This window comes from Etheostoma cragini, chromosome 13 (assembly GCF_013103735.1).
Source record: "Etheostoma cragini isolate CJK2018 chromosome 13, CSU_Ecrag_1.0, whole genome shotgun sequence".
Taxonomy (NCBI): domain Eukaryota; kingdom Metazoa; phylum Chordata; class Actinopteri; order Perciformes; family Percidae; genus Etheostoma; species Etheostoma cragini.
The window spans coordinates 24366065-24390659 of record NC_048419.1 but is presented as its reverse complement, the minus strand read 5'-3'; the positions used below and the strand labels follow the sequence as shown (position 1 = coordinate 24390659).

At 42.7% G+C, this 24595-nt stretch overlaps 1 protein-coding gene and 1 long non-coding RNA gene across 2 annotated transcripts in view; one reads left to right on the top strand and one right to left on the bottom strand.

Annotated features, from left to right (window-relative positions):
* LOC117955352 overlaps positions 1–14143 on the bottom strand; it is a 23238-nt gene extending 9095 nt beyond the window's left edge. Inside the window, exons 1-2 of the long non-coding RNA XR_004659026.1 lie at positions 14133–14143; positions 3198–3213 (exon numbers count right to left, since the gene is read on the bottom strand). This is a non-coding gene — a long non-coding RNA (uncharacterized LOC117955352). The remainder of the gene's footprint in view (positions 1–3197; positions 3214–14132) is intronic.
* A 549-nt stretch (positions 14144–14692) lies between these two features.
* LOC117955331 (polypeptide N-acetylgalactosaminyltransferase 10-like) overlaps positions 14693–24595 on the top strand; it is a 75565-nt gene continuing 65662 nt past the window's right edge. The window contains exon 1 of the mRNA XM_034889759.1: positions 14693–14937. Coding sequence (XP_034745650.1) covers positions 14779–14937 — 159 coding nt within the window. The 5' untranslated portion in view covers positions 14693–14778. The remainder of the gene's footprint in view (positions 14938–24595) is intronic.

Below are 24595 nucleotides of genomic sequence, written 5' to 3'. Positions count from 1 at the left end.
AACGCTTGTCTTTCAAATTCCCTCTGCACGCAATAGGATAGCGCTCCAACCAACCAGAGCAGCGCTGGTTGATGGATTAATTCTTTTGCCGTATCCGTCGGCAAATCTTCCTTTTCTTTAACTCTTTCAGTGTCGTTCTTTGTTCTTTTCTCAAAGAAAAGCTTGACCCCAAGTCTTCCAGATTCACCAACTCTGTACACGATGTGATCGGCCTGACCAGAATTCGGTTTTCCAGCTCGCAGACCGGCCCTAGCTGCAAATTATATTTGCTGTCGCTAGGGTGCGTCTAGATTCCTAGGTTTTGATTTCCCAGTGGTTTTGTCGAAACGGCAGGAGAGCAGCCTCACACCAAACATCTACAATGTAAATCGAAAATCAGTCTGGGTTTTAAAATCAAGTGTGACTTCCTGAGCAGCAGTAGACGTAGAGGGGCCCATGTTTTATGCATATTATAGATTGCAGACTCACTGCGGGTGAAAGAGTCTATTTGACCTTTTTTTCATTCCCAGTGGGTTTCCTGCTGCCCCCTGCAGCCGCAGATTAAGACTAAAGGTTTAATGATGGTCTGCCATTCACCAACAGCTTTGCGCCTCCAAAGTCTGTCTCTGAAGTAAATGTGCATGCTGTGTAAACCAGATATCTTTCATTAGTGAAAAAGATTATTATAAGTAATGATTTCAAATTGATTTCAAATTGCCTACCGTATATTAAAAGGGGCTCTCCATCTATTTCACACAAGACCATGAGAATTATAACTCATAATGACATAATGTCTCCTTTGTGTGTCCAGAGGGAGCTTTTTAAAATCTGAAAATGACAGGGTGATGATTATGATGATTATACTGATGCCATATTTTAATGATGTTAAGAGCAGGCTTAAGACTTTCCGCTTTGATAAAGCTTATAGTTAGGGCTGGCTCAGGAGAGTCCTGAACCGTCCATTAGTTATGCTGCTATAGGCCTAGACTGCTTGGGGACATCCCATGATGCACTGAGCACCTCTCTCTTCCTCCTTCTCTCCATCTGTATCCAACCTCATCCCATTAATGCATGTTACTAACTCGACTTCTTCCCTCGCCCCTCCTCTCTCTCCTCCTATCGCTTCCTATTCGTGTTTCAGGCTCTGGATCTGTGGTTGGAGTCAACTGCCGCCTCTTTGGTCCTGCTCCACACCCTCTGCTACAATTCTCCATGTCTCTCTCTTTCTCTCTCTGTCTGCCTCTCTCTTTCTCTCTCTCTCACCCCAAACCGGTAGAGGCAGATGGCCCCCCACCCTGAGCCATGATTCTGCTCGAGGTTTCTGCCTCTTAATGGAAGTGTTTCCTTGCCTCTGTGGCCTAGTGCTTGCTCTTGGTGAACTGTTGGGTTTCTGTGAATAACACCCCAGAGTACGGTCTAGACCTGCTCTTTATGGAAAGTGCAAAGAGATATCTGTTGTTGTGATTTGTCCAACTACTACTACCAACTACTTAACCAAGTTGGTAGACTGCTGGCTACAAGTTAGCATCAAACACAACCAAGGCTGTCATTTGAATGCCCTTTTGAGCTAACGTTAGCAATCAAACAATCATAGATAGCTACAATATTTTTGAAATGATTTCCACCGTCTGTTATTCTTTAAAGTGGACAATTGGCGGCAACGGGAAGGTTGGTGAGGGGCTAATTTATGAAATCATTACAGAACAAATGTACTGCAGGGACTGTCGTGTGTTTGGCTCAGAGAAAGTAAAGTAAAATCCTTTTGTAATCGAGACTACAATTCAAATTAGAAGTACTTCTGGACCACGAGTAATCAAAAAGACACCTAAACACAATAAGTTGTAAACTTTCAAAGACTGACGTCCATGAAAGCAGCGCAGTTGGAGGGGCTGTTTCGGACCGTTCATGTGATTCCTGTTTTTCACCTTTATAGTGCCAGTTTTTTTGTATTTTTTTACTATTTTACTGACCAGACGTGGTTGTCAAAAAGGTTCAAACAGTCATCAGGCCTGCACCTATCACCAAGGGAAATTCCCCATAAGTGAACTTATTGTGGCGTTAAAATCTGATTCTGAAGGGAACACTGATCAGCCTGTTGATATCGCTCTGTAATAAGTGAGACGGCCTTTGTGTATAATATAGATGCATTTATTTGTTTTACTGTATCTAGATTAAAGCTTAAAAACAAAGCAGCAAAATTCCCGCTATCTACCCTCAATGTTTTTTTTTTCTTCTTCTAGAAATGCACTTAAATTGACTTCAGCTAAACTCACATTCTCGTTCATTTTATGTTAACTTTTTCTAAAGTTGGTTCAGATGATTTCATAGTTGGATGAAAGCTGCTGCCCCGGCATTTGGCCGCGTGGGCATCATGAGTGTTTGATGAGATCCTGTGTTTTCTGGACTTGAATGAATAATATATTTGGAAGCTCAATATGATAACACTCCATTCTCTTTGACTTGAAATATCTAGTATGTCTTTTCAATTACAAAGACAAGGCACTTGTTGGAAGACTGGAGCAAGAAGGCACTGAAGCGTAGCTCCATGATCTTATTCCTCATCTTTATATTCCTTCTGTCTGCACTCTCTCTTTTTCTTTCTTTTCTGTCTCTCTTTCACATTCAGACTTTCTAACTCAGCACACTGTGGTTTTCTAACTTTGCTTCTTATCTTGTCACGCAAACAAATCAAGTAGTCCTCGTCCTTTTTTGAAAATATGAACCACGAAGCATTAATTTAACCTCAGTCCTTTTTTAGTATTTAAACTAAGCGGTCAAGCGGCTTCTGTAAAAACTAAATATTACAAACTGATCTCTTAGATACATGTGAAATGACCACAACCTCTTAAAGGTCATATGACATGCTGCTTTTTTGATGCTTTTGTACAGACCTTAGTGGTCCCCTAATACTGTATCTGAAGTCTCTTTTATATAGACCTTAGTGGTCCCTAATACTGTATCTGAAGTCTCTTTATATAGACCTTAGTGGTCCCTAATACTGTATCTGAAGTCTCTTTTATATAGACATATACTATTGACCTACTGTTTTATGCTTGGAAAACAGTTGGCGGGTGTAACGGAACATGTGTCCTAATGTTTCTATCTGTTGCCATGCTGAGGTTGCTGTGGCTTGCCTTCGTTGCCACTGCTGCGGATTTGACAAAAGTTCAGGAGACTGGACAGCAGTGGGGGGACGAATACATGTGCTGCTGAGTGACCTGATGTCTATATTTCCTTTTCAACCATCAAGTTGTGTCAACGTTTTGTCTCCCTCTTAAGTGTCTACAGATGAACTAACACCAGCGCATTTAGGCTAAATCAGCGCCACATACAAGCCACATACCTCCAGAACGTTCTAACACTTTAATGTTCAGACGGACACATCAGAAAATCCATTTTGCCTGAGACCTGTTTCTATCTCAAGAACAAGATCTGGCAACACAGGGAAGCTAACGTCAGCTAACGTCAGCTAACGTCAGCTAACGTCAGCTAACGTTCATCCACGCCTGAACAGCAAGATATGATGCTATCACGTTTTCCTAAAGCTATGGCTATGCCGTGACACTATAGAAAATGGTTGGCACAGTCTCTAATGAATTGGATAAAATGTGCAATACCACCAGTGTGGTCTTTTAAAGTCATCATCTTCAAAGGTCAGCTCGCTGGAAACAAGTTTTCCTACTTTCATTGCTTGATCTTGGGGAAATTCACTGCCCTCAAGTAGATACATAGGCAGCACCATCTGCCCAACTCATTAGGGCCGCTGTTTGAGACTGATGAAGATATCAAGGCAGCAGTGGGAAGAAAATAAGTTAATCAGAATGGAAATGTGGAGGGGCTGGCTGTGTTGATGAAGCTGCTTGGATTGCAGGGAAATGAATATATTTGGTGGGCTCAGAGTGGTTGATAATGCATTTTGAAGAGACAAACACTGGCGGAGACGGAGAGAAAACCTAACAGAAAAAGATCAAAGTTGCAGGATCTGAAATACTGCATTTTCTTTCTGTACGGTTAGGATTTTGAAGATGGAGTTGGAGGACTGAAGGCGCGTAGCGTTTAGAGACCAACAGAGACCAGAGAAGAACTCAGCTGCAAAAACACTGAAGAGCCACGCTGTTGGATGCAGATGCTTTCCCTTTTGCTCCTAATATGTGTGATGCATGTGTTTCTCTTCAAAAGAAACAGCTTTCAGAGTGCTGAGAACACGCAATTGCAATGATATGTTAGAGAAAAGTTCCAAAACATCATTGTAACAGAAGCAACTGTTTGATGGTTGGTGCATTGGTGCCTTTATCTCCCTTCTCACAGATTACTGTGACGTAGAGATGGAGCATATCTTACACATAATTCAAACGCTACGAAGGACGTTGAGGTTTGAACAGTGGCTGTGGACACTGATACTGATAAATAACACAAGTACAGTGTGAGTGGATATTTTGTAATTACATATACGGTACGACAAATATATAACTGCTTGCCAAAAGAGCTAAATTGGGGTGGTGGGGAATATATCAGATGCTGTTTCAAATTATAAAATGTAAATTATATCAAACCAAGTCATACAAAGCGTAGGGGCATGAATGCAGGCGGAGAGGGAAGGAGCTCACCCGTCAGTCGGCCTGTTCAGATTAGTCCCCCGTTGTAGATAAGAGAGTCATTTTCCCGCTTTTTTCTACTTCTCAATATCATTTCTGAATTTCTTGGTTAAACAAATCAACAAAAATCTACACAGACCAGAACCACAGTGAAATACAACATCAAATGTGTATGTCCTGAGGACAAATGTCAGAAGAAAACTTGTGCAATAAGACATGCATCTGGGAGAAAGTCTGAGCCTTTGGTGCACACAAAAAAGGAATATTAAATAGAGCAAAGGGCGACTTCTGACACATACACACACACAGATATGCAAGCAAACAAAAAAGTCTTCAAAAAAACCTGAGGTTGGCAATTTCACATCAGTGCAAGACAATGAGGCACATTATGAGCTGCTTGCGGGCCAGAATTTACACTATAGAGAGCAACAAAACCAACAAGAGGCAGAAGTCTTAAAATGAGCACAAACGCGATGGGATGGGGCCGATCTATTGTCCCAACACTGGGATTTTGTCCTTTAAGATTCAAGGCAATGACATAAATGACTTTGTGAAAGATGTGACCACCTGACAGAGCTTATAAAATGTCTAAGAAAGGAAACAAAACTACACCCAAAGGTGTCAGGGTAAATCAGGCAGTCCACATGAACCATTTCATGAAAGAAGTTACGTAAAGTAACGCACTGTAAATACATTTTTTTAAAGTATGTACAACATTGACTGTATTACACTTTGGACCACGTAAGGTGGAGGTCGGGGTGGATTATTGGGTCATAAAATACAGGTCTTTCAAGCCGGGGAGCCAAAACAAAAGAATTTCACCCGGAAAATGTGTGTTCATTGGGAGCGGTTTTCTACTGCTACTTCTTTTTAGTACCTAAACTCTTGTTGTCGCTGCTTGAAGCTCACATTTTGTAGGCTTAACCTTAGTGGTCCGCTAATACTTCATGGAGGCTGGGGCTGTGGCCTCGACCAACTGCCACTTTGCTCGTTTAAAAGCCATGAAGTCTCTCTCTCATGGGTGGGCCAAATTCTCTGAGCGGGCAAAGCAAAGAAAGGGGAGGTAACCTTGCCCCTTATGACCTCATAAGGGGCAGATTGGCCCATTTGAGCTTTCATCTTCTCAAAGTCAGAGCAGGAGACCCAGGGCTCGGTTTACACCTGTCACCATTTCCAGCCACTGGAGGGCCATAGGCAGGCTGGGGGAACGCATATTAATGGTACAAACCTCCTAAAGTGACATTTTAAAGCCATGGGACCTGTAACTTAATTTTAATGCAACTTGCGGAAACGACCGTCATCTCGCGGTGCCCTGTACCTGACTCAGAGTCACCTTTTCTCAAATAAATACATTGGTGTGCAAAGATTTTTGAACGAAATCATACAAACCCATTAATGAGAATGCGTTGCAGGCTGTGTTGGGTAAATACACAATATACAGAGATGATGTAATGCAAGGGGTGCAGGGAGTACTGTGGGACAAGAGCAGACAGATTTACAGAAGGCACTGGTCCAAGAACAGCTCTGGGAACGTAACAGCCTAATATTTCTTTCTCAGCCAGTTACACCATGAGTCTGAGGGAATACTCCACTGCTACATAATTCATTTACACACAAAGAGAGCAGAGTCTATTATTGTCAACACGGAGGGATTCCTGCATGGACAAAATTTGATTTGGCTGGCACACACCACTAAACAGAGGGATGACTTCATAATAATGTCAAGCTGAAATACTTTTAGCTCATAAAAGGAATGAATTCAAGTGAGAAATGTGATTTTAATCTGGGCACTCCAGCAGTGATGACATGGGGAAGTTCCTTTGAAAAAGTAGCGTTGACTCGTTACTTCTTAAAAAAGTAATCCGTTACTGTACTTAGTTACCCCATACGAAAAGTATCTTTTTACTATGCTATGGCAAAGACAAAGATCACTGCTACACTTTCAGCATAATTACAATATATTCACCCTTTGAATTTCACCCTGGCATATATCTCACAGCTACCCTACGCTCTTACAAAGCTAACACTTTGGTCCGATTTCTTCTTCGTCTTTGGTCACTTCAGCTCACCTGCTGGCTGTATCAATGAGACTCACAGGCAAGAGGAGTTTATTTCCCCGATCGTTTGTTTAAATAACCCGAGACACGGATCCACTATAAGATCATCTGGAACCTGTGGTAAGAGACAGCGGGCCTAACAAGCTCGCTGTCTCACTCACACACACCGGGGAGGGGAGGGAGACCAGTGAGCTGCAGGCCCCGGAGCTCTGGCAGGGCAGCGCCGTTTGGTAGTCTAGTAACCCCGAAACGGTGACTTTTTGCTGGGTATGGAGCACCGCGGGCTGCCGCTATCTCATCAGACTGTGTGGAGCTCCGGAAGTTCCACCCGCTTTAATAGTGCTGAGGCATAGGGTTAGATCTGAGTTATGGTTACGGGACACAAACACTCGTTTCCTGGATCAAAGTTGTGTTATTCCATTATGTTCTTCCGGGACACAAACTCTACTCCCCACCGACTCAAAAAGTGCTATGACCCAGACATCCACCCCGACCTCCTTCCTTTGTGGATTGTTGCCCTCTTATGCAGCAGCCGAAATTGTGATGCATACATTAATAAATACGTAGAATACACATAAATTGCAGTGCCTTACTGCCTAGATGCATTCTGAGAACAGCTGAGAACGGGACAGCAAATGACACATCAACCTGGAGAAGCCGTTTTTAGAGTCACTGGTATTGATCAACACCCTTATCAAATCCCCACAGATAGTATATCTACAGTCATTTTATGCTACAGGGCAGACAGAAACGTGCTTGATTCTCCACAGGCGGGATTTCAGTTCCTCACTAACAGAAAGGTGAGATAGTCTAGATAGAGCTGCTGGGGCAGAAATAATTGCCCACATTTATCTGTTTTGTCTCCAGGAAAACAGTGCCAGCATTAACGCTCAGCTACTCACAGTTTAACTCAATTAAAAACACATTGTCAAGAACAGAAATAGTATGCACATGGCACAGGGTAAGAACCACATCATATACCCTTGATTAGGTGTTACAACGATCTCTCCCACGCACACACACACCCACACACACATGGCTATTGTAAAAAAACTGTTTGTGGGCTTGTACTAATGATGTAAACAGCATCTAAATCTATTTTTGTGTTTTACATATTTGCTGCAACTCTGCCAGTAAACACATCTGAATGTTTGTAGTGATGCAAATACCAAAAAGAGCTTCTTCTTCTCTCTAAGTATGCGCCAGCTTTCCCTCACAGACCTTCATTCACCCAGAGAAAACAGAAAGACACAACACTAAGGTGTATATATATAGACATGTCAGTGATTAGCCCCAATGCAAAACATCTGTGCATCCCTGAATCACGTGTCAACATCCTAAGGGTACTGCAATCTAATAATGTACAGACTACAAAAATGTAAAATAATGGTTACAACGAGCACGACGAAGACACCAGAACCACACTTCCAAATATAGAGACAATACACAGTTAACTAAAGGCCGGGCAACATGCATTGTATCCATTTTTGTAGTCTTATCTTATTTTCTATCGTTCCTATCCCAACTGACACATCCAGGCTCTAGATAATGGAGATGAAAGAGGATGCCACTGATTGTGAATTGATACTTGAAAACATGCTGACGCCACCCGCCAACACTGTCTAAAGACTCAAATGTGACCCGGCAACATGACCAACAAGTCATGCAATGGTATGGCTTATTTATTCCTGACCTCTAATACCCCCCACATGTCTAAATCAACCCCAATTTTAAAATCTGTTTCACCCTCCTGTTGTCCTCGGGGCCAATCTGACCCCTTTTAAAAATCTTTATCTGTCTTTATCTGAAATATGTCATTCTTTTTAACCAAATTACCACAGAAAGGATGGATTCCATCCAACGCTCTTTGCAAATATAATCATGGTTTAAATGGTTCCAAATCAGCATTCTGACCGAACTTATCCACTCAACATACGTTCCTCTTATCTTAACTATTAGTTAAAATAATTCATCATTTCTGGTTTGTTGTATCTCAAATATTAGGAATAATTCAATTCAAATGAGGGTTACTGTCCCTGGATTCCAAAAAGTAGTATAGTGGTGGTAGTGAAAAAATACAATAAAATGATGCGTTGAAAATGTCAAATGTCGAAAAAAGGTTACAAAAATAATAAGTGTTAATCTTTTTGACCGAGTAGGACAACACAAGGGTAAAAATTGTGGTGCCTACACAATTTTAAACCGATTGTGTAGGCACCAAAACTACTTAATTAAGAAAAAGATCGTAGTTTGGGTTAAAAAAAAAAAAAAAAAAATCAGTGTCTGACAGGACACGAACTCCAGTCTCTTGGCTGGAAGAGGGTTAGCCACCACCCGAGCCTTATTTATTTCTCCTTTATTTATCCAGGGAAGGTGATTGAGAACAAATTCTCATTTCCAACAGCCTGTCACATTTCTACCTGGAAGCTGTTCAGTACAACCACAGTCTGATCTGCTGGCCACTGAGCAGCTGAGAGGTTGGGCCAAAATCTAGATTGGTTTACTTTTCAATTGACATTTGTAAACGTCTGTACACTTCACAGCTGTCACTGAGCGTTAATGCTGACCTCCTCCACTTGCCCTCAAACTGCCCCGTGACTCAGTATTGTTTCAAGTGGCAGAGAGTTGCCTCTTCCCCTGTAACCTCTGACACACACGATGAACAAATCCTCATTTCTAAAACAGTAAAGCATCTCCATAATCCCCTCTGACCCTTGTATCTGACAGGCTGGCATGTACAGAGTAGAAAGAATGAGTGTGGGGTCGACTGGAGATCAGCATCATTGTTTAACAGAGTGGACTTGAACCCGGGCTGAGTCTCTCAATCCGCTAATCCTGCTCTTTTTCCGGTCCTGATCTGGCCAATCGGAGAGAAAGAACAGCTCATTCCTCTCTCGTTCTCTTCGTCCGTACCAGCCTGAGTTGTGACAACTCAATCTGTTCGGCGTCGTCCTCGTTTGAATTATGCATGAACCCTGCACCCTCTGAATGTGGCGGGGGATTTACGCTTCACAGCCCCTCCTGCTCGCGTCGCGGCCTCGCTGTGGATTTGAAAGAGGTCGGGGAAGAAAAAGCAAAAGATTTCCAGGTGATTCTGAGAGCATCAAAGCAGAGCAATTGGCAGTATTAATATCGTCTGATGGCAGATTCCTGATTGACTCTTCTGCGTTTGAAAGACATTAGCAGCGCCGTGACGGCCGTGACTCCTCTGATGAGCAATTACTGGAGCATCATTCTGTCTGAATGAAAAACTCTGCTCACATGGGTCAAATAAACACACTCGTTAGAGGAACACCATGAAATACTGACATATGAAAAAATAAATGTGACAGCACATTTTGTAAGGTAAGGTGTGTGTGTGTATGAGAGTTTTGCCAAAAGTTAATGAAAGGCTCTACATACAGATACAGTTCCTGGAATACATTTCACACTTGTGCATGATTCATCATGAAACAGAATGTGGCCTCATTTCAATGCATTATTAGAATTATGTGAAGTAATAAATACTGATTTGTTTTGTTATAAATTGCAAGATCTATCCTTTGACAAATTTCAAGGGACATGTCAGAGCGAACCACTGCTACACACTGTCGTTGGGTACACTGTAATTAACGGCTGTGACATCTCCAATTATTTCCTTTAGATTTCACAGTAATACTACTGTGAGCGATTTTTACAGTAGAATGTTGTAAAGTTACATTACAACCTTGTCGCCATGACAAAATCACAGTAGTCCAAGTATCACTGTAAAAAAATTACAAAATAGCCACAAAAGTATAAAGTAAATAGTACAGTAAACCACTGTGTTTTTATGTTGTGTTTAATTGTTTTGTATTTTACACATAAACATACATTAAATACTGTGAATGCTGGATTATCAACATCCCCCCCCCCCCCCCCCACCCCCTCAACAACAGCACATGATAACGGCGCTGTGTCCGCGAGCAGGCTACCATGAACAGGACAGGATGGGATCATAGAGACACAACAATTCCCGTTTTTCACCTTAATGAGGCAATAAATAAAACTGGCAGGCAAAAAAGTGACTGTTTGAAAAATCCAGCTGCCACTGTGGGTGCGAGCGGTGTGTTGCTCAAGGGCACTGCAGCTGGGCAGACACGTGCAGATGTTGAAGTGCATGATGACGTTATTTGGTGAAAAACGTTGTCCCTGTTGAGCACCCGCTCTGCTCCTTCTGCACGGCTTTCAGCTGGAATTACAGCAGCAAAAGCTCTGGATTCGGAGTGTAGAGTCAAGCATGGCTGGTGTTAATTATGGAAGAAGAGTGGAGCACAGTGACAATGCACTTTACAGTGCAGTAATTGTATTCACGCTCTCCGTTTGTAAGTGTAGCCTTGAGAGTAATTGCAGAAGAGATGCGAGGCAGCGGAAGAGGGGAGAGAAAAATGGAACAAAATGATGTAGCCTGCATGGAAGCGTGAACAGTTCTCTGACAAAGTGTTCAGATGCGTTTTGGCTTTCTATTGAGACACAAAAGGAAAGGAGGGAACACATGTATAACAATGCAGACAGTGACACAGCATAATCTCGCGTTCTCAGACCTTCCTGCACCGCGCTGTGGAGGAGGGTCAGGCCACTTAGCATTCCACAATGGGACAGAAAAACACAGAAAAACGTGCTTTTTAAACCAATCACAATCATCTTATAGTGTGTGTGTAGTGTTTATGTAATCTTCTATAGTGTGTATACAGTATATTGTTTGTTTTGTTGTTGTTTTTTTGTGTGAGTAAGTACATTGTGAGCAACACAATCCAAAGCAAAATTCCTTGTACAGTATGTGTCCTCAAACCTGGCAAATAGAGCTGATTCTGATTCTGATTCTGATTGGTCGATGCTAGGCGCCAGACGGAGCCACGGTGCCGCTGCAAAATAGCCTCAGGAAGGACCTAGTTTTGGCGCAACATGCGTAAGTGTGAAATTAGTTTAAGTTGTGCAACAGAAAACTCAGATTGGACCAATTTGATCGCTCAGTTCATTTTTTACTTTTCAATTGGCATTTGTAAACGTCATTTTCCCTCACTTCACACCTGTCGCTGAGCGCTGATGCTCAGCGACAGGTAACAGGTAAAGGTAACATCCAACCGAGAAGAGTGACATTCGGCGGAATTTTCCATCGGAGCAATCTTGGATGTGGAAAGCTGTGCCAATCGTCTAATTCCTGCATGATACAGGACTGTACGTAAGGGAAGTGTGCGATAAGCAGCGTCTACACTGCCGGATCCTACAAGAAGAAAAAGACGAAGAAGAAGACGAAGAAGAAGAAGAAGAAGAAGAAGAAGACGAAGAAGAAGAAGAAGAAGGCAAACCTGAGCCAGCCTTAAATGTAAGCTTATCAAAGACGAGAGTTTAAGCAGACGCTCAAATGTAAAGACGGTGTCTGCCTCCTGACATTGTATGAGACTAGAGCTGAATATTTACATACTTACTCAGAAAAACTACGGAGTACGCGTTCGGACCGCGTTCGCGGGACATTGTCCGGCGTTTACATGGTTCAATTAAATTTTATTTATACAGTATCAAATCACAACAAATGTTATCTCGAGACACTTTACAGATTAAGACGGTCTAGACCACACTCTATAATTTACAAAGCCCCAACAACTCTAGTAATTCTCCCAATAGCAAGCAAGCAGTGGGAAAGTGGCCTTTTAGGAAGAAACCTGGGACAGACCCAGGCTCTTGGTAGGCGGAGGCTGACGGTGCCGGTTGGCGGGGTGATATGAGAATACCGTTTTTTTGAGGGACCCAGTTAGAGTGGCCATATTCCGGCCTGGTCCGATCACAAATGGACAGCTCTACGTGCATAACATCTGTTCCAGGCAACAGTTACCTACACTGTACATATAACTGTGAATCTCCAGTTATCTCCTTTAGAGTTCACAGTAACACCACTGTATGTGATTTTTACAGTAGAATGCTGTAAAGTCACACAAATTGCTGCCAATTGTTACACTAAGTCACTGTAAATTCTGCGTTAAATTTGTTACAGTGTAAGCGATGGTTTTTTGGGTTAAGCAAGAACTAAATTCAGAGAATATAGTGTCAAACACAAATCTTGTTTTAATATGATGACGTGCATCAAGCTAAGTGGTGAGATTCAGAAAATCACAGGAAGTTAGGTGATTGAACCTTCAAAACAAAAGCATTACTTGCGTTATTTGCATCATGGGGCACTTCTAGGATCAGACTTTAGGAAGATGAGAATGAGAAAGGTCACATGGATAAAGTGGCTTGAGCTAGCTACTCAACAACAACAACGTCTTCTGTTTTTTGACACTACGATGGAGGTAAACCTGACACCTTCTTCATGTCACAGTCTGAACGACCAATTTGACCTAATGGAACAAAATTCAGCAATTTTAGTTGATTACGTTATAATTTGGTTTTAATCTGCGACATGAAATGACCAACTTCTTCCCTGGGGACTACTAACGGTACTTGGTTGTCCTCTGTCCCCAACAGACAAGGTCAGAAACTCTCCCTTAAGCTCAACAAATTTGATTTAAAAAGAAAAAACAGCCTAAACATAATATCGAGTGACTGGACAACACAAAAAATACAACATGTATAATAAAAATCTCCTGCCTTCACAGTTGAAATATGGGAGCTGTGCAGAAACGGAAATAATTATGTCAATCCTTCCGAATTGTGAGATAGAAAGACTTCCCGCAGCCTAATTACACACACAATTATGCACAGGAGTGTGTTCACGCTGCATAATTTGGGGAATTGTTTGTCACAGTTTTGGCTTCAATGCTCACAAGCTGCTGGCTGTGTTGTGTGTTCTTTCATTGTGTAGTTGTACATCTATGACGTCTAGAAGTCTACATGAATTTAACTTTTTTTAAGATTATTTTTGGGACATTTTGGGCCTTTATTTTGATAGGAAAGCTGAAGACCTGAAAGGGGAGAGAGAGAGAGAGAGGGAAGAACGTGCAGTAAAGGGCCGCAGGTGGCCAGTTTCTGAAACATGGTGGATTTAACGTTTTCCAGTCCTTAATAATTACAGTTTTTTTCCCAGAACCACATCCATTTCTTTGTATCTTTGATCTTATATTTAAGAATTTCTTTATTTGACCGCCTGCTTTTAATACACCTAATGAACACCGATGGACTGGGAAACACCAAGATTAGTTACTTTGCATTAAAGCGACAAAATCCAAAAAGACTGAAACGTATTTGATTTCAAAATTTGCAATTAACTTTAACGGGATATTGCTAATGCAAAGATAAAAAACTAACTGTTGGGGACATTTTATATGCACGTGTGCATATCATTTCATAAGCATGTTGTGAATTGTTAATGTCACTTTAACTGTGGAGTTGGAATTGCCATATTTTAAAAATGTCAAATTTCTTCCTGGTGTTTTACAATTTACCACAGATGCCGTTTTACAGGGAACAGAAAAACTCAAAACCTACTTATTTATTTCTATTCATTTTCCCTCTCCTGCACCTGTTTTATGTAACCTCTTCTGACTTTACTGTGTTCTGTGTTATATTAGTTTTATTCTTGTCCTTGATGCAAAGCACTTTGGACACCTGCTGGTTGCTGTATAAATAAATGTCCATTGATTGATTGATAAAGACTGTTATTTCTTGATGGTTTTTTGAGCCCCTAACGTCGACTTCCAGGCATTGCTGCGAACATTGACTCCAAGAACCTGAACCCTAACCATTGCCTAATGCTAGTGCACTGCTGCCTGGAAGGCAATGCTGGGGGCCTAAAAACCCAATTTTTTGCCTGTTGAGGTTGCTGAATTGCTCTTTAGTCAGAGCAATGGCATACTGTCTGTTTTGTTAATATTTTGTTGAATGGTCTGGGTGGTTGGTGAGGACGAGGGGGGGGGGGGTGTTCATGTCGCGAGCTGAATGTTTTCTATGTTGTCAAAAATAAAAAATAAATTGTTAAGCACAAAAAAGGAAAAGTCAGAGCAACTTATGAGTGCTTTTATTCTGAAAGTCGTAACCGGACGTGGCGTCCGTTGGGGTTTTTCAACTAGCTTGAAAGCAGTCAGTCCCTCCCGCCAGTTCGTCAGACTGAAAGTTGTCTCGGCTCGGAGAAGCTGGGAGCCGGGGTCTGCTAGTTTCCGCCGCCGCTGCTTCGCACTCTTTCTCCCGGAGAGATGAGGCGGAAGGAGAAGAGGCTGCTGCAGGTCGCCGGGCTGCTCATAGCGGCTCTTCTGTTCCTCCCCAACGTCGGCCTGTGGTCTTTGTACCGGGACCGGGTCTTCGACAACTCGCCCGACACCGTGGACGGTCCGGGCGGAATCCTCCGGATACAGGTCAGGAAAAGCTCGGTTAATACCCACCTCACGGCGTGGTTTTTCTCTGTTATCTTCAGAGAGCTTTTGAGTGTTTTTATTGTTTTGTTTTTTTACTTCTACTCAATTCAAACAACTGCTCCGCCACGGACTATGTGAAACAAATGTGTGCGACTGCACAAGTGACACTCGTTAAAGGTGTATTGTACTACGACATGCACGCTAATTAACATTTCTGTATGCAGCTGTGTTAGCATGACGGCTAATTCTGCACCGGTAGTCCGAGTTGACCCCCAGTGTGTGTCTTTATGGTGTGAGAACACCCCCGAGCACCCTGGACGAAACCCACGCAAAACACGCTGACCCTAACACGCAAACTCCCCGGGTAAAGGCCCTGCCCGGACCGGGGGAATCGAACTCTTGCTGTGGGGCAGAAGTGCTAACCACTGAGCCCCCGTACCGTACCGTGGCGCCTAAATCCGTTCAGAAAGGTAGAGAATGTCACCGACATGTACGTCGGCGGTGCGGCGTCAGGACCACGGAGAGCGCCCCGGCACTTCGTCCCCGTTCAGGGTTCAGCACCATGGTGAGCGCCCATACTTAAAAATAAGATAAAATAGATTTATTAATCCCACACTGGGATTAATAAGTCTATTTTATCTATTTTTATTCTTATGTAGTCCTGCGCTACAGCAGCTCAAAAGAAGAAAACAAATTTACACACGTCAGAACAACACACATTAAGCAGACTTAGGAAAAAAAAAATATATATATATATATATATATATATATATGTATGTGTGTGTGTGTGTGTGTGTGTGTGTGTATAGATAGAGATGAGTTAGGTGCGGATGAATAGAAACGACATGTTGTACAGTTGGAGGGAGCAGAGTGATGAATAAATAAATATAATAACAATAAATAATAAATATGGAATAGGTTAAACAGGGAAAAGGGACTTCTTGGTTCTGTAAAATCACGGTGATAAAGCTTGAAAGTGTCCAATCATCCAGTCATAGGCGTAATTTACAGGGGGAATGGGAGCTACACCCCCCCCCCCCCCATAATTGAAACTGTCCGGCACAACCCCCAAAATGCCTAATATAATTTCCTTTCCATAAATAAACACATTTGCACCATATCTTGTTGCAGAAAAATTCCCCAGAATGCAGGAAATGAAGCGGATGTCAAGCCCAAATGTTCGGTTTGGTTTAAACCTCCCGTCTTCTCGTCTCTCCCCTGTGTGGTGAGCAGTTGGAGAAGGTTTCATTTGGTGATCATGTTTTTAATCGATGTCACTGGCCTTCAACATCACCGTCTGGAGCCGTTGCCATGGGAAACAACCAGGCTTGCCGTGCTCCGATCGGGGTTTTTGGGGCCAGGCACCGATTGCTGGAAGCAGTTTTGGTTGAGACCTGGTCCCCGGTCACCGGGTCTATTTGAAGCCTTCTATTTATCATGTCATATACTGTATTTATCATCAAATCTTTTTAATAGTCTTAACAACAAGTTCAGTATTAGAATTAACAGAAGGAAATGTATTGTGAATTGTCATCTGGTTACTTTTATTGACAGGAAACGTTCTACTTCCTGTTAGAAACACACCGTAAACAGCTGAGAGCTTAACAAATAAGAAATAAATCACAAAATAATGTCAGTGATAATTTACACACACTTAAAGTGGACTTAAACATAAAGTGACGAGCAAAGAAAACAAAATCACGTGTTGGGATGTCAAGATAATACGGCATGAGGTGGAAAGTACTTTAGGCTCCTCCCCCTCTTCTCCCCATCTCCTCCCTTTCTCCTCCCTCACTCCTCCCACTCTCATTCATGCCTCCCTCTCTCCTCCCTCACTCCTTCCTTTCTCCCTCTCTCCTCCCCCTCTCCTCCCTTTCTTCTCCCTTACTCCTCCCACTCTCATTCATTCCTCCCTCTCTCCTCCTCACTCTTTCACTCCTACCTCTCTTCTCCCTCACTCCTTCTCTCCTCGCTCCCTCTTTCCTCCCTCTCTTCCCCTCTCCTCCCTCTCTCCTCCTGCTGTGATTAACTGAAAATAGAAGCCATGACGTAACACTCACACATCTTTAGAGAATATCTCAGTAATCTTTTAGCTTTTCGTAACTAACTCAACTAACTCAAAATCTAAAAATTGTCCTTTCATAACTGCAGACATTTCTTCAGTAGTAGTAGTAACAGTTTTTCTCACGAGTACTGCGTCTGATCGGCCGATAACGATCAGTGACGATCAATCGGAGCACCCATACCTGCCCTTGGTTGTTTGCAGTATTTGTCAAGAATATTGAGAAACAGAATATGGAGTAATATTGAGGAACAAAGGACAAATGAGGAAAAGGGAAGGACCAATATGTGAGTGTGTGTTCTGTGTCTGAGTGCTCCCTGTGGGCTGTCACGGCTCCATTGAAGTAGATAAAAATCAATACACTTATCCCATTCAGCCTTTTCCCACATACGTCTTGTTAGAGACATTTGTAGCGGATATTTTATTCCCCTTGTTGGTTTCTGTCTGCTTCACTCGTAGACGACGCGGTGCTTTAACCAAATATAAACACAGGGAGCTGCAGTCTCATTCATGCACCCCCCACGCATTAGATACAATAGAATATTAATGAACTACAGTCATACATTTTGGTTTTTTAAAGGCTTATTAACCCAGAGAGGAGGAGAAGACAGCTTTTCTTCAGCGGCGTCCTCGTTCATTTGGACGTACTCTATTCACAACTAGTCTCAGTCTGCTGTTCGTCCCGGAGCCTTTTAGCTTGAAGAAGATGGATTTTGTGATCATTTCTTGCTCCTTCAAGAAAAAAAGTGCCGCGTGGATTCACTGCAGGTACGATGGATCAGTCGAGTCAAACCGGTGTCAAAAAGTAGCCGGACATCTACGAATCTCAATCCACTTTGACCCACAACCCTGTTTTTTCATTTTGCATCTACCAAGATCTAATAATGTTTGTGATTGGCTGTTACACGTTGTAGAGGCAGGCGGGAAAAACTCCACGTTACCAGAGCCCGTCCCCCCCCTATTTAGCCCCATTGTACCACATTTGGTTGCAGTTCCACCAGAGTTCCACTGGGGGTGATCGCGGGCGAGGGCGAAATATATGGGAACTATATAGACTATAGACTAAATGTGTCTCTTTTGCCTGATTGTTGTTGAGAAATCTCTGATTTGTTTGTAGTTTTTGCAAGTTCAAGGTGGATTAATGGTCAAAAGTTGAATGAACGAGAACTTATGTCCTTTAGATATCCTGCAGGTTGAGTCGTTGTCGCCCCATAAAACTAACGAATAACGCTAATGAAGGCTGATTGGTCGGTGAAGGACCTGGAGTGTGTGTGTGTGTGTGTGTGTGTGTGTGTGTGTGTGTGTGTGTGTGTGTGTGTGTGTGTGTGTGTGTGTGTGTGTGTGTGTGTGTGTGTGTGTGTGTGTGTGTGTGTGTGTGTGTGTGTGTGTGTGTGTGTGTGTGTGTGTGTGTGTGTGTGTGTGTGTGTGTGTGTGTAAATATTCGGCGTGGTCTTTAAAACATAGGTAAACATCGGTATGACATCATTGACATTTTAAAAGTTGCCTTTTTGTTCTAAAAAGCTATTTAACATGTTAATGAGGTCACACACATGGTGCGGCCGGAGACGCTGCTTTACATCGAGCTCGGAGTCTCTTCCTTTGTTCTCTCGAGACATCGACAACACAGCTGACGGGTTAGGCTCTCCCTGTCAATGTATGCTAGAAAGTAAATAATAGAACAGCTGGAACAGTCTGGTAAGACTACAAATGTCATCACTTTACTGTAAGGCCGCCTCTAAAACCAGGAGAAGACAACACTTACCATTTCATGATATTACCATATATCCAAAACCTTAGACGATATCTAGTCTCATATCACGATATCGATACAACATGGATATATTGCCCAGCTCTAATGCAAACGCACGCACACACACGCACGCTTCTGATGCCATCTGGTCGTAATTAGTCCTTCACTGACCAATCAGCATTAAGTGAGATATTATTTTGGATGCACTGGCCCTTTAAAGAGTACTTCCATAAGGCAGTAGATTTCTGCTATTGTGTTTCTCGGCACTTTAAAAATGGCTGCTGCTTTCCTAACGCGGCTCCTTGCTCCTTCATGCATGTCCCCTCCTAACAGGGATAATAGGTATTGAATAACGTAAAGTATTTACTTGAACGAGGCCTCCTCGCTCAGTCCAGACTCATTTTAAGCAGACTGCAGTTAATCGTGAGGTACAGCATCTCTGCTGACCTATAATGTGCAGGAATAATTAAGTACTGACTGTCTCTCAAGTATTGATTAGAGATCTAGTCACTGGTCTGGAACAGTCAGCAGTATTCATTTTACTGTCGCCTCGGCTCGGACCAATCACTAAACAGATTCACTCTGATCTCCTGTGTTGTCTTCCCATCGACCCGCAACTTTGTGTTTCTCTGGGTCGAAATTTCAACAGTTTGTTGTCAATTTTATTCCTATTGTTTTGTCATTTTAGGTATGTTTTATGAAAAAAAATGAACAATTATCAATCAAACTTTTTCCAATGTTTTTGATGTTTCTTTTGTCACTTTTCAAGTTTTTTGTTGATTTTAGTAGTTTTTTTCCAACATATGTCACTTTTTCCAACGTTCTTTTGTCATAGATCTGACGTAGAAAGCTTATGTAAACGGGTCAAACCCGACCTGAGGAGAACAGCAGGGCAAAGGGTTGCATCTACAATGATTTCCTAAAATTACAAAACAAGACTACCTTAGCCTGGGAAAACCATGACAAACTTCCGGTAAATTTGGCGTAGAGCCCACTCAAACCCATTTCCAGTTTTTCCAAATCAAGGCACCAATCACAACCGTTGAGGCGGGCTTTACACGACGACGATAGCGCTCTGCAACATGCTCGATGGTTGAGATGTTTTTTCCGTCGCTGCATACGTCATCTCCCTTATTGCTCTCATTGGTTTTAGGTCTATCCAATGCATTTGAGCGGCGTCCATTGGTGACACCCCCTTGGACTTGTCTAAGACTAAGCCTGCCTTGTCTTCTAAACTTGATAGCTTGAAGCTTTTTGTTGTTCTTCCAAAGCGAACAGAGTTTGACAACGGCAACACACAGAGAGCGGAGGGTGAGGGGCAAAGCATGCGGCATGTCAGGCTTTATCTTGGGAATGTACCTCTGTTGATCACGACTTCCATCCGGTAACCAATGACTCTCCAAGCTCTTCTGAAACGTCCTCCGTCCTCGTTCCTAATCTCCTGTGAGATGCATTCAAGGATTTGGAACATCCTGATGATAGTTAACCTCAATTGATGTGTGGGGCAGGCTGGAGGACCAAGCAGACAGGATGGGGGGAAGAATAATTAGCTGAATGAAAAGCACTCATTGTAGAGCATGTTGAACACAAACTGTCTGTGATTAAGTTCTGGCCAGAAGCCTAAATTGGTTGAATGTTTCAGCCCAAACAAAGCCGAGCAGCGGCACTTTGGGTATTCTGTGTTTTGAAGTTTGAGTTTCCATTTAACGATTAGATTGTAGTTGTTTGATTTTTCCAAATCTTAGGGGAAAAAAGACTGGTTGTATCTCTCCCCAGAGTGTGGCTAAACCTTTCAGCGGCACACCGACAGCTCGTTGTGTTAAACCGATTGATTCGTGCCTCTTAACCATACTGAGCATTGATCGCTGGAGAGGAAAGGAGCAACATGTCTCCTCGGCCAAGGAACGCACAGTGGGACTCATGCTCAGCGGAGCAGAGCGAGTCTGCTTTAGATGAGGAGATGCTGGGAGGAGGGTTCAGGCCAGTCGATGTAAGCCACATCTGTCCTTTAGTAGCCCCATGTTGAACAGAGTCCAGCTCAGAAGCAACAAGCAGAGACAAGTCACTCATCTGTAGTCTGAATTTTGCTGACAGAGGGCATTCACCCAGGAGGAGAGAGGAGACTGCTACTGCCTATCTTGGGACATGAGATGCTTGATTTTGTAGCTCTAAAAAGTAGTGGCTGACAAAGCAATACAGATTGTTGAGGCCTTTATCACAACGAGCAGATTCCGCTGTGTATTCGGTCAGCTAATTCAGTTTCTGCCACTTGACGAATGAACTTCAGTTTCCCTGTTACAGTCACACGCCTTGTTGACCCAACCATCCACCCCAAAATCTTTTAGACAGTTTTCAACAGTAAATACTGAGTTAGGCCTGCACGATTCAGGGAAAAATATGAATCACGATTTCTTTTTAGCATATAATTGATATCAGGATTCTCTGCCATGATCTTTTTCACACAAAGTGTAATGTTTATTGCACACATGAACCATGACAAAACAGATTGGCAGCACCAAAAATAGATTTCTTTTTGGCACCTATGGCATGTTGCGCGTCACCACAAGCCGGGAAGCATTGCAGCGCTCGGGAGAGCTTTAAAACCTATTTTATAGTCTATGTGTAAAACTCACAGACGAAAGTAGTAGCGTTTGGGATTCAGTCAGCTCCTGAAATTACATGAGAATCAATTAGAAAAAAATTGTAGTTAGTTGAAAACTACACCGTGAACAGGGTGAATCAAGATTGTGATTTTATAACGATTAATTGTGCAGGCTTTGTTTCACTTTGTGAAGTAATATAAACTTCCTCTTGTGCAGTCAAAGAAATTAGTATCCAACTGTTCTCCCCTGAAAGACGACTTCATACGTCGTTCGTTCGTACAGTCAGCAAGATGGCGCCCTGTAGTGGACGTAGTAAATTTGACGGGAGAAAAGCAGGAAGTACAAGAGCGCCCATTAAGGCTGGCTGTTGTCTCAGGAATCAGGAAGTCGGAGTGGATTTTTGGGTCCTGAAACACAGTGCTTTCAAGCCGGGGAGTGGACTTCACTTCTTGGGGAAAAACTCAAGACCCAGGAAACGCGTGTTTGTTCCTCTGGAGTGTTTTGAGCCAAACCCTAACCCTAAACTTAACCAGTCGTTAACTGTTAACACTGTTAACACTTGATTGTTGTTGGTGCATAACACTCACTTTTTGTTGGTTCAACTCCACTGTAATGTCCACTGAAAGGGCCGTCATTTGGCTCATTTGGCCGTGCTCTGCAGCCGGCTCACAGTCCCCTTTTGTTAGCTAAACTCAACTAGCAGTGGCCACTGATACGACTCACAGCTCCCGGAGCTCTGAGCCGGTGCCCCGTTCACTCGCCTAATTTCATAGGCTATCATATGAACCCGTTTATGAGGATGCGTTGAATACGGGGGTAGGTTGAACAGAAAACAAACGGAAATATGTCACATGCGTAACTGGCAGTGAAGTAACGTCACAAATCAAAGCGGTTTTAACTCTGGCCACAATGTTTCTAAGCAGTTTTGTTGCCTAAACCTAACCAAACTGCAACTACTAGGGGTGCTACCTCATGATGCACTTCTGTGGGTCTATTCAGAGGGTGGGAATAAACAATAGACATGGTCGTATTTGGTTTGGAGGACTTGTTGCTACCTCGCCTTCGCTCTTAATGGCCACCGTACAGTATTTCTGTGCTGTTGTTCCCCTGCCTTCCTCTCCCTCAGACATGACAACAAGGAGCTCATTTGAACAGCTCAGATGGGTTTGGACTGGAGCCAGTGGAGGCGGTGATCCCAGCAGAACCAACACAGCTGCAAATTACCCCTGAACCCCCCAGCGGGTCCATCACACCATGCTTATGGCTCTGCATGTGTTCTCATCTGTTCCTTTGTTGGAAAGTCAAAATCCTTTGCAAGGTCGCTTAAAAGGCTTTTCCCCCTCCTCTCCCTTCTTAAGGGTCCCAACAATTCTACCCCAAATAGTGTCTGGCAACAAGGATATTTTCACTTTTATGTGACAAGGCTTCAAAATATTCATCTATGAAACATCTATGAAACATCAGCAGGCATCCCAGCACAATGGAGGAGAAAGACAGTGTGTGTGTGTGTCCCAATTAAAGTATTGGAAAATGGCTGAAGAACTCCGTAATTATACTGAGAACATCTTGGTTTTTGTGCATACTCCACAGATATTACACTCAGCAGTTTTTAATAGAAAGGAGTCACAAATGAAAACTGTTTGTGGCAGCAAGCAGGCAGTACAACCAACAAATGAGATCATTTGGATATGGTTGAAGCATGGGCTACATATGCAAATATTCCAAGTTCATTTCCTCCTGCCCCTTCCTAAAAATCAGCCAGTTCAGCCTTAATACATGTCCCTAAAACAGAGTTTTATTAGTTTAAATTATGTGTTGAAATTCAGATATCTGCATAAATCCCAGCTGTATCCCCCGACCGTTTTTATTAATATCCTTTAAGCTGTTTGGGAGACTTTCTGCAGCCGGCTGTTGGCAGGTGATAGCAGGACTGCTTCGAGCGGGTGCTGTTTGTGTGCAGTTCTACAGTTAACCCTCCACAGTGTGTTAGTGAGGTCCTTTCTTTTGATTTGACTGACTTTATATCTCCTCTCTTGGTGTGTGTTCTTCTTCTGTTTGTTTACTACGTGTGTGTGTGTGTGTGTGTGTGTGTGTACGCACATATGCACAGATACTGCAAGCTTAAAAGAGAAGCAGAGCGCTGCTGAGTGAACTATGTACACACCGTGACATTACACCCATATGGATGACAATGTGCTGCTACATCAGCCTCGTCTCTTTGCAACATGTTCAAACCTGGCTGCTGGATTTGCTCCAATTTCTTTTCATCTTTGATTAAAACTAACATTGTACAAATTGTGTTATATCCTCGTTTGTATTTTTTTGTAAACCAAGAAACAATCTACCTTTTCATTTGTCATGACTGGACTGGGAGAAAGGAGCTTGATGTGATATTTTCTCCCTGAACGCACCTGTTTGCTGAACGCCGTGTTCTGTTTCTGTCTTCATCCTTTGCTTGATCTTTACCTCGATTTAGCAGCGAGAGCCCACAGACTACATCTGGAGATATGCCAATGGAAACAGGCGGTGGTCCAAACATTTTGAAAGACAAGTGTTCACATCAAGTGAAGTAGCGCCAAATCACAACATAAATTGTCCCATGAGCAATTCATGTAGAGCAGGTTAGACAACACCCTTTAACTCACAGAGAGACAACATACCCCCATAAACGAGCTTTGGCAACAGCTGCTAGAAAAAAACCTCCACTTTAACCAGAAACCTTCAACAGAACCAGGCTCTAATCAGGCCCTCCAGGATTTTACAGCCTTTATTTGAGATTGTTGCAGCCAAAAACGCCTGATGTTGCGAGAGATTTTGTAAGATAATTGTCATAAAAGTTGCAATGTTTTTTGAATATTTGTTGCAATGAAGTTGCAGTAGACAGAGAAAGTTGCACAGATAGTTTGTACAGTTCTTAAAAGTGAAAAGGAAACCTCTTTCGAGGAGAATAAAAATGACTCTAGACTGAGTTCTCCTATAGTAACCTTACCAATAAGGCGGAGGATGCTGCAAATTAAAATGGCTGGTGGATTTAATACAACAAATACTAATCTAATTCAATAAATTATTTTGTATATATCAATTAACTCTGCACTCTGGGAGCACCCTTTTCCATCGGGGCAGTATGGCACTACAAGCTCTTTGAGATGTGATGGGGCCTGATCCTTAACGGCTTTGTGGGTGAGGAAGAGAATTTGAACACAGGGAGCAAGTGCCGGGAAGCTAATAACAGCACACACACAC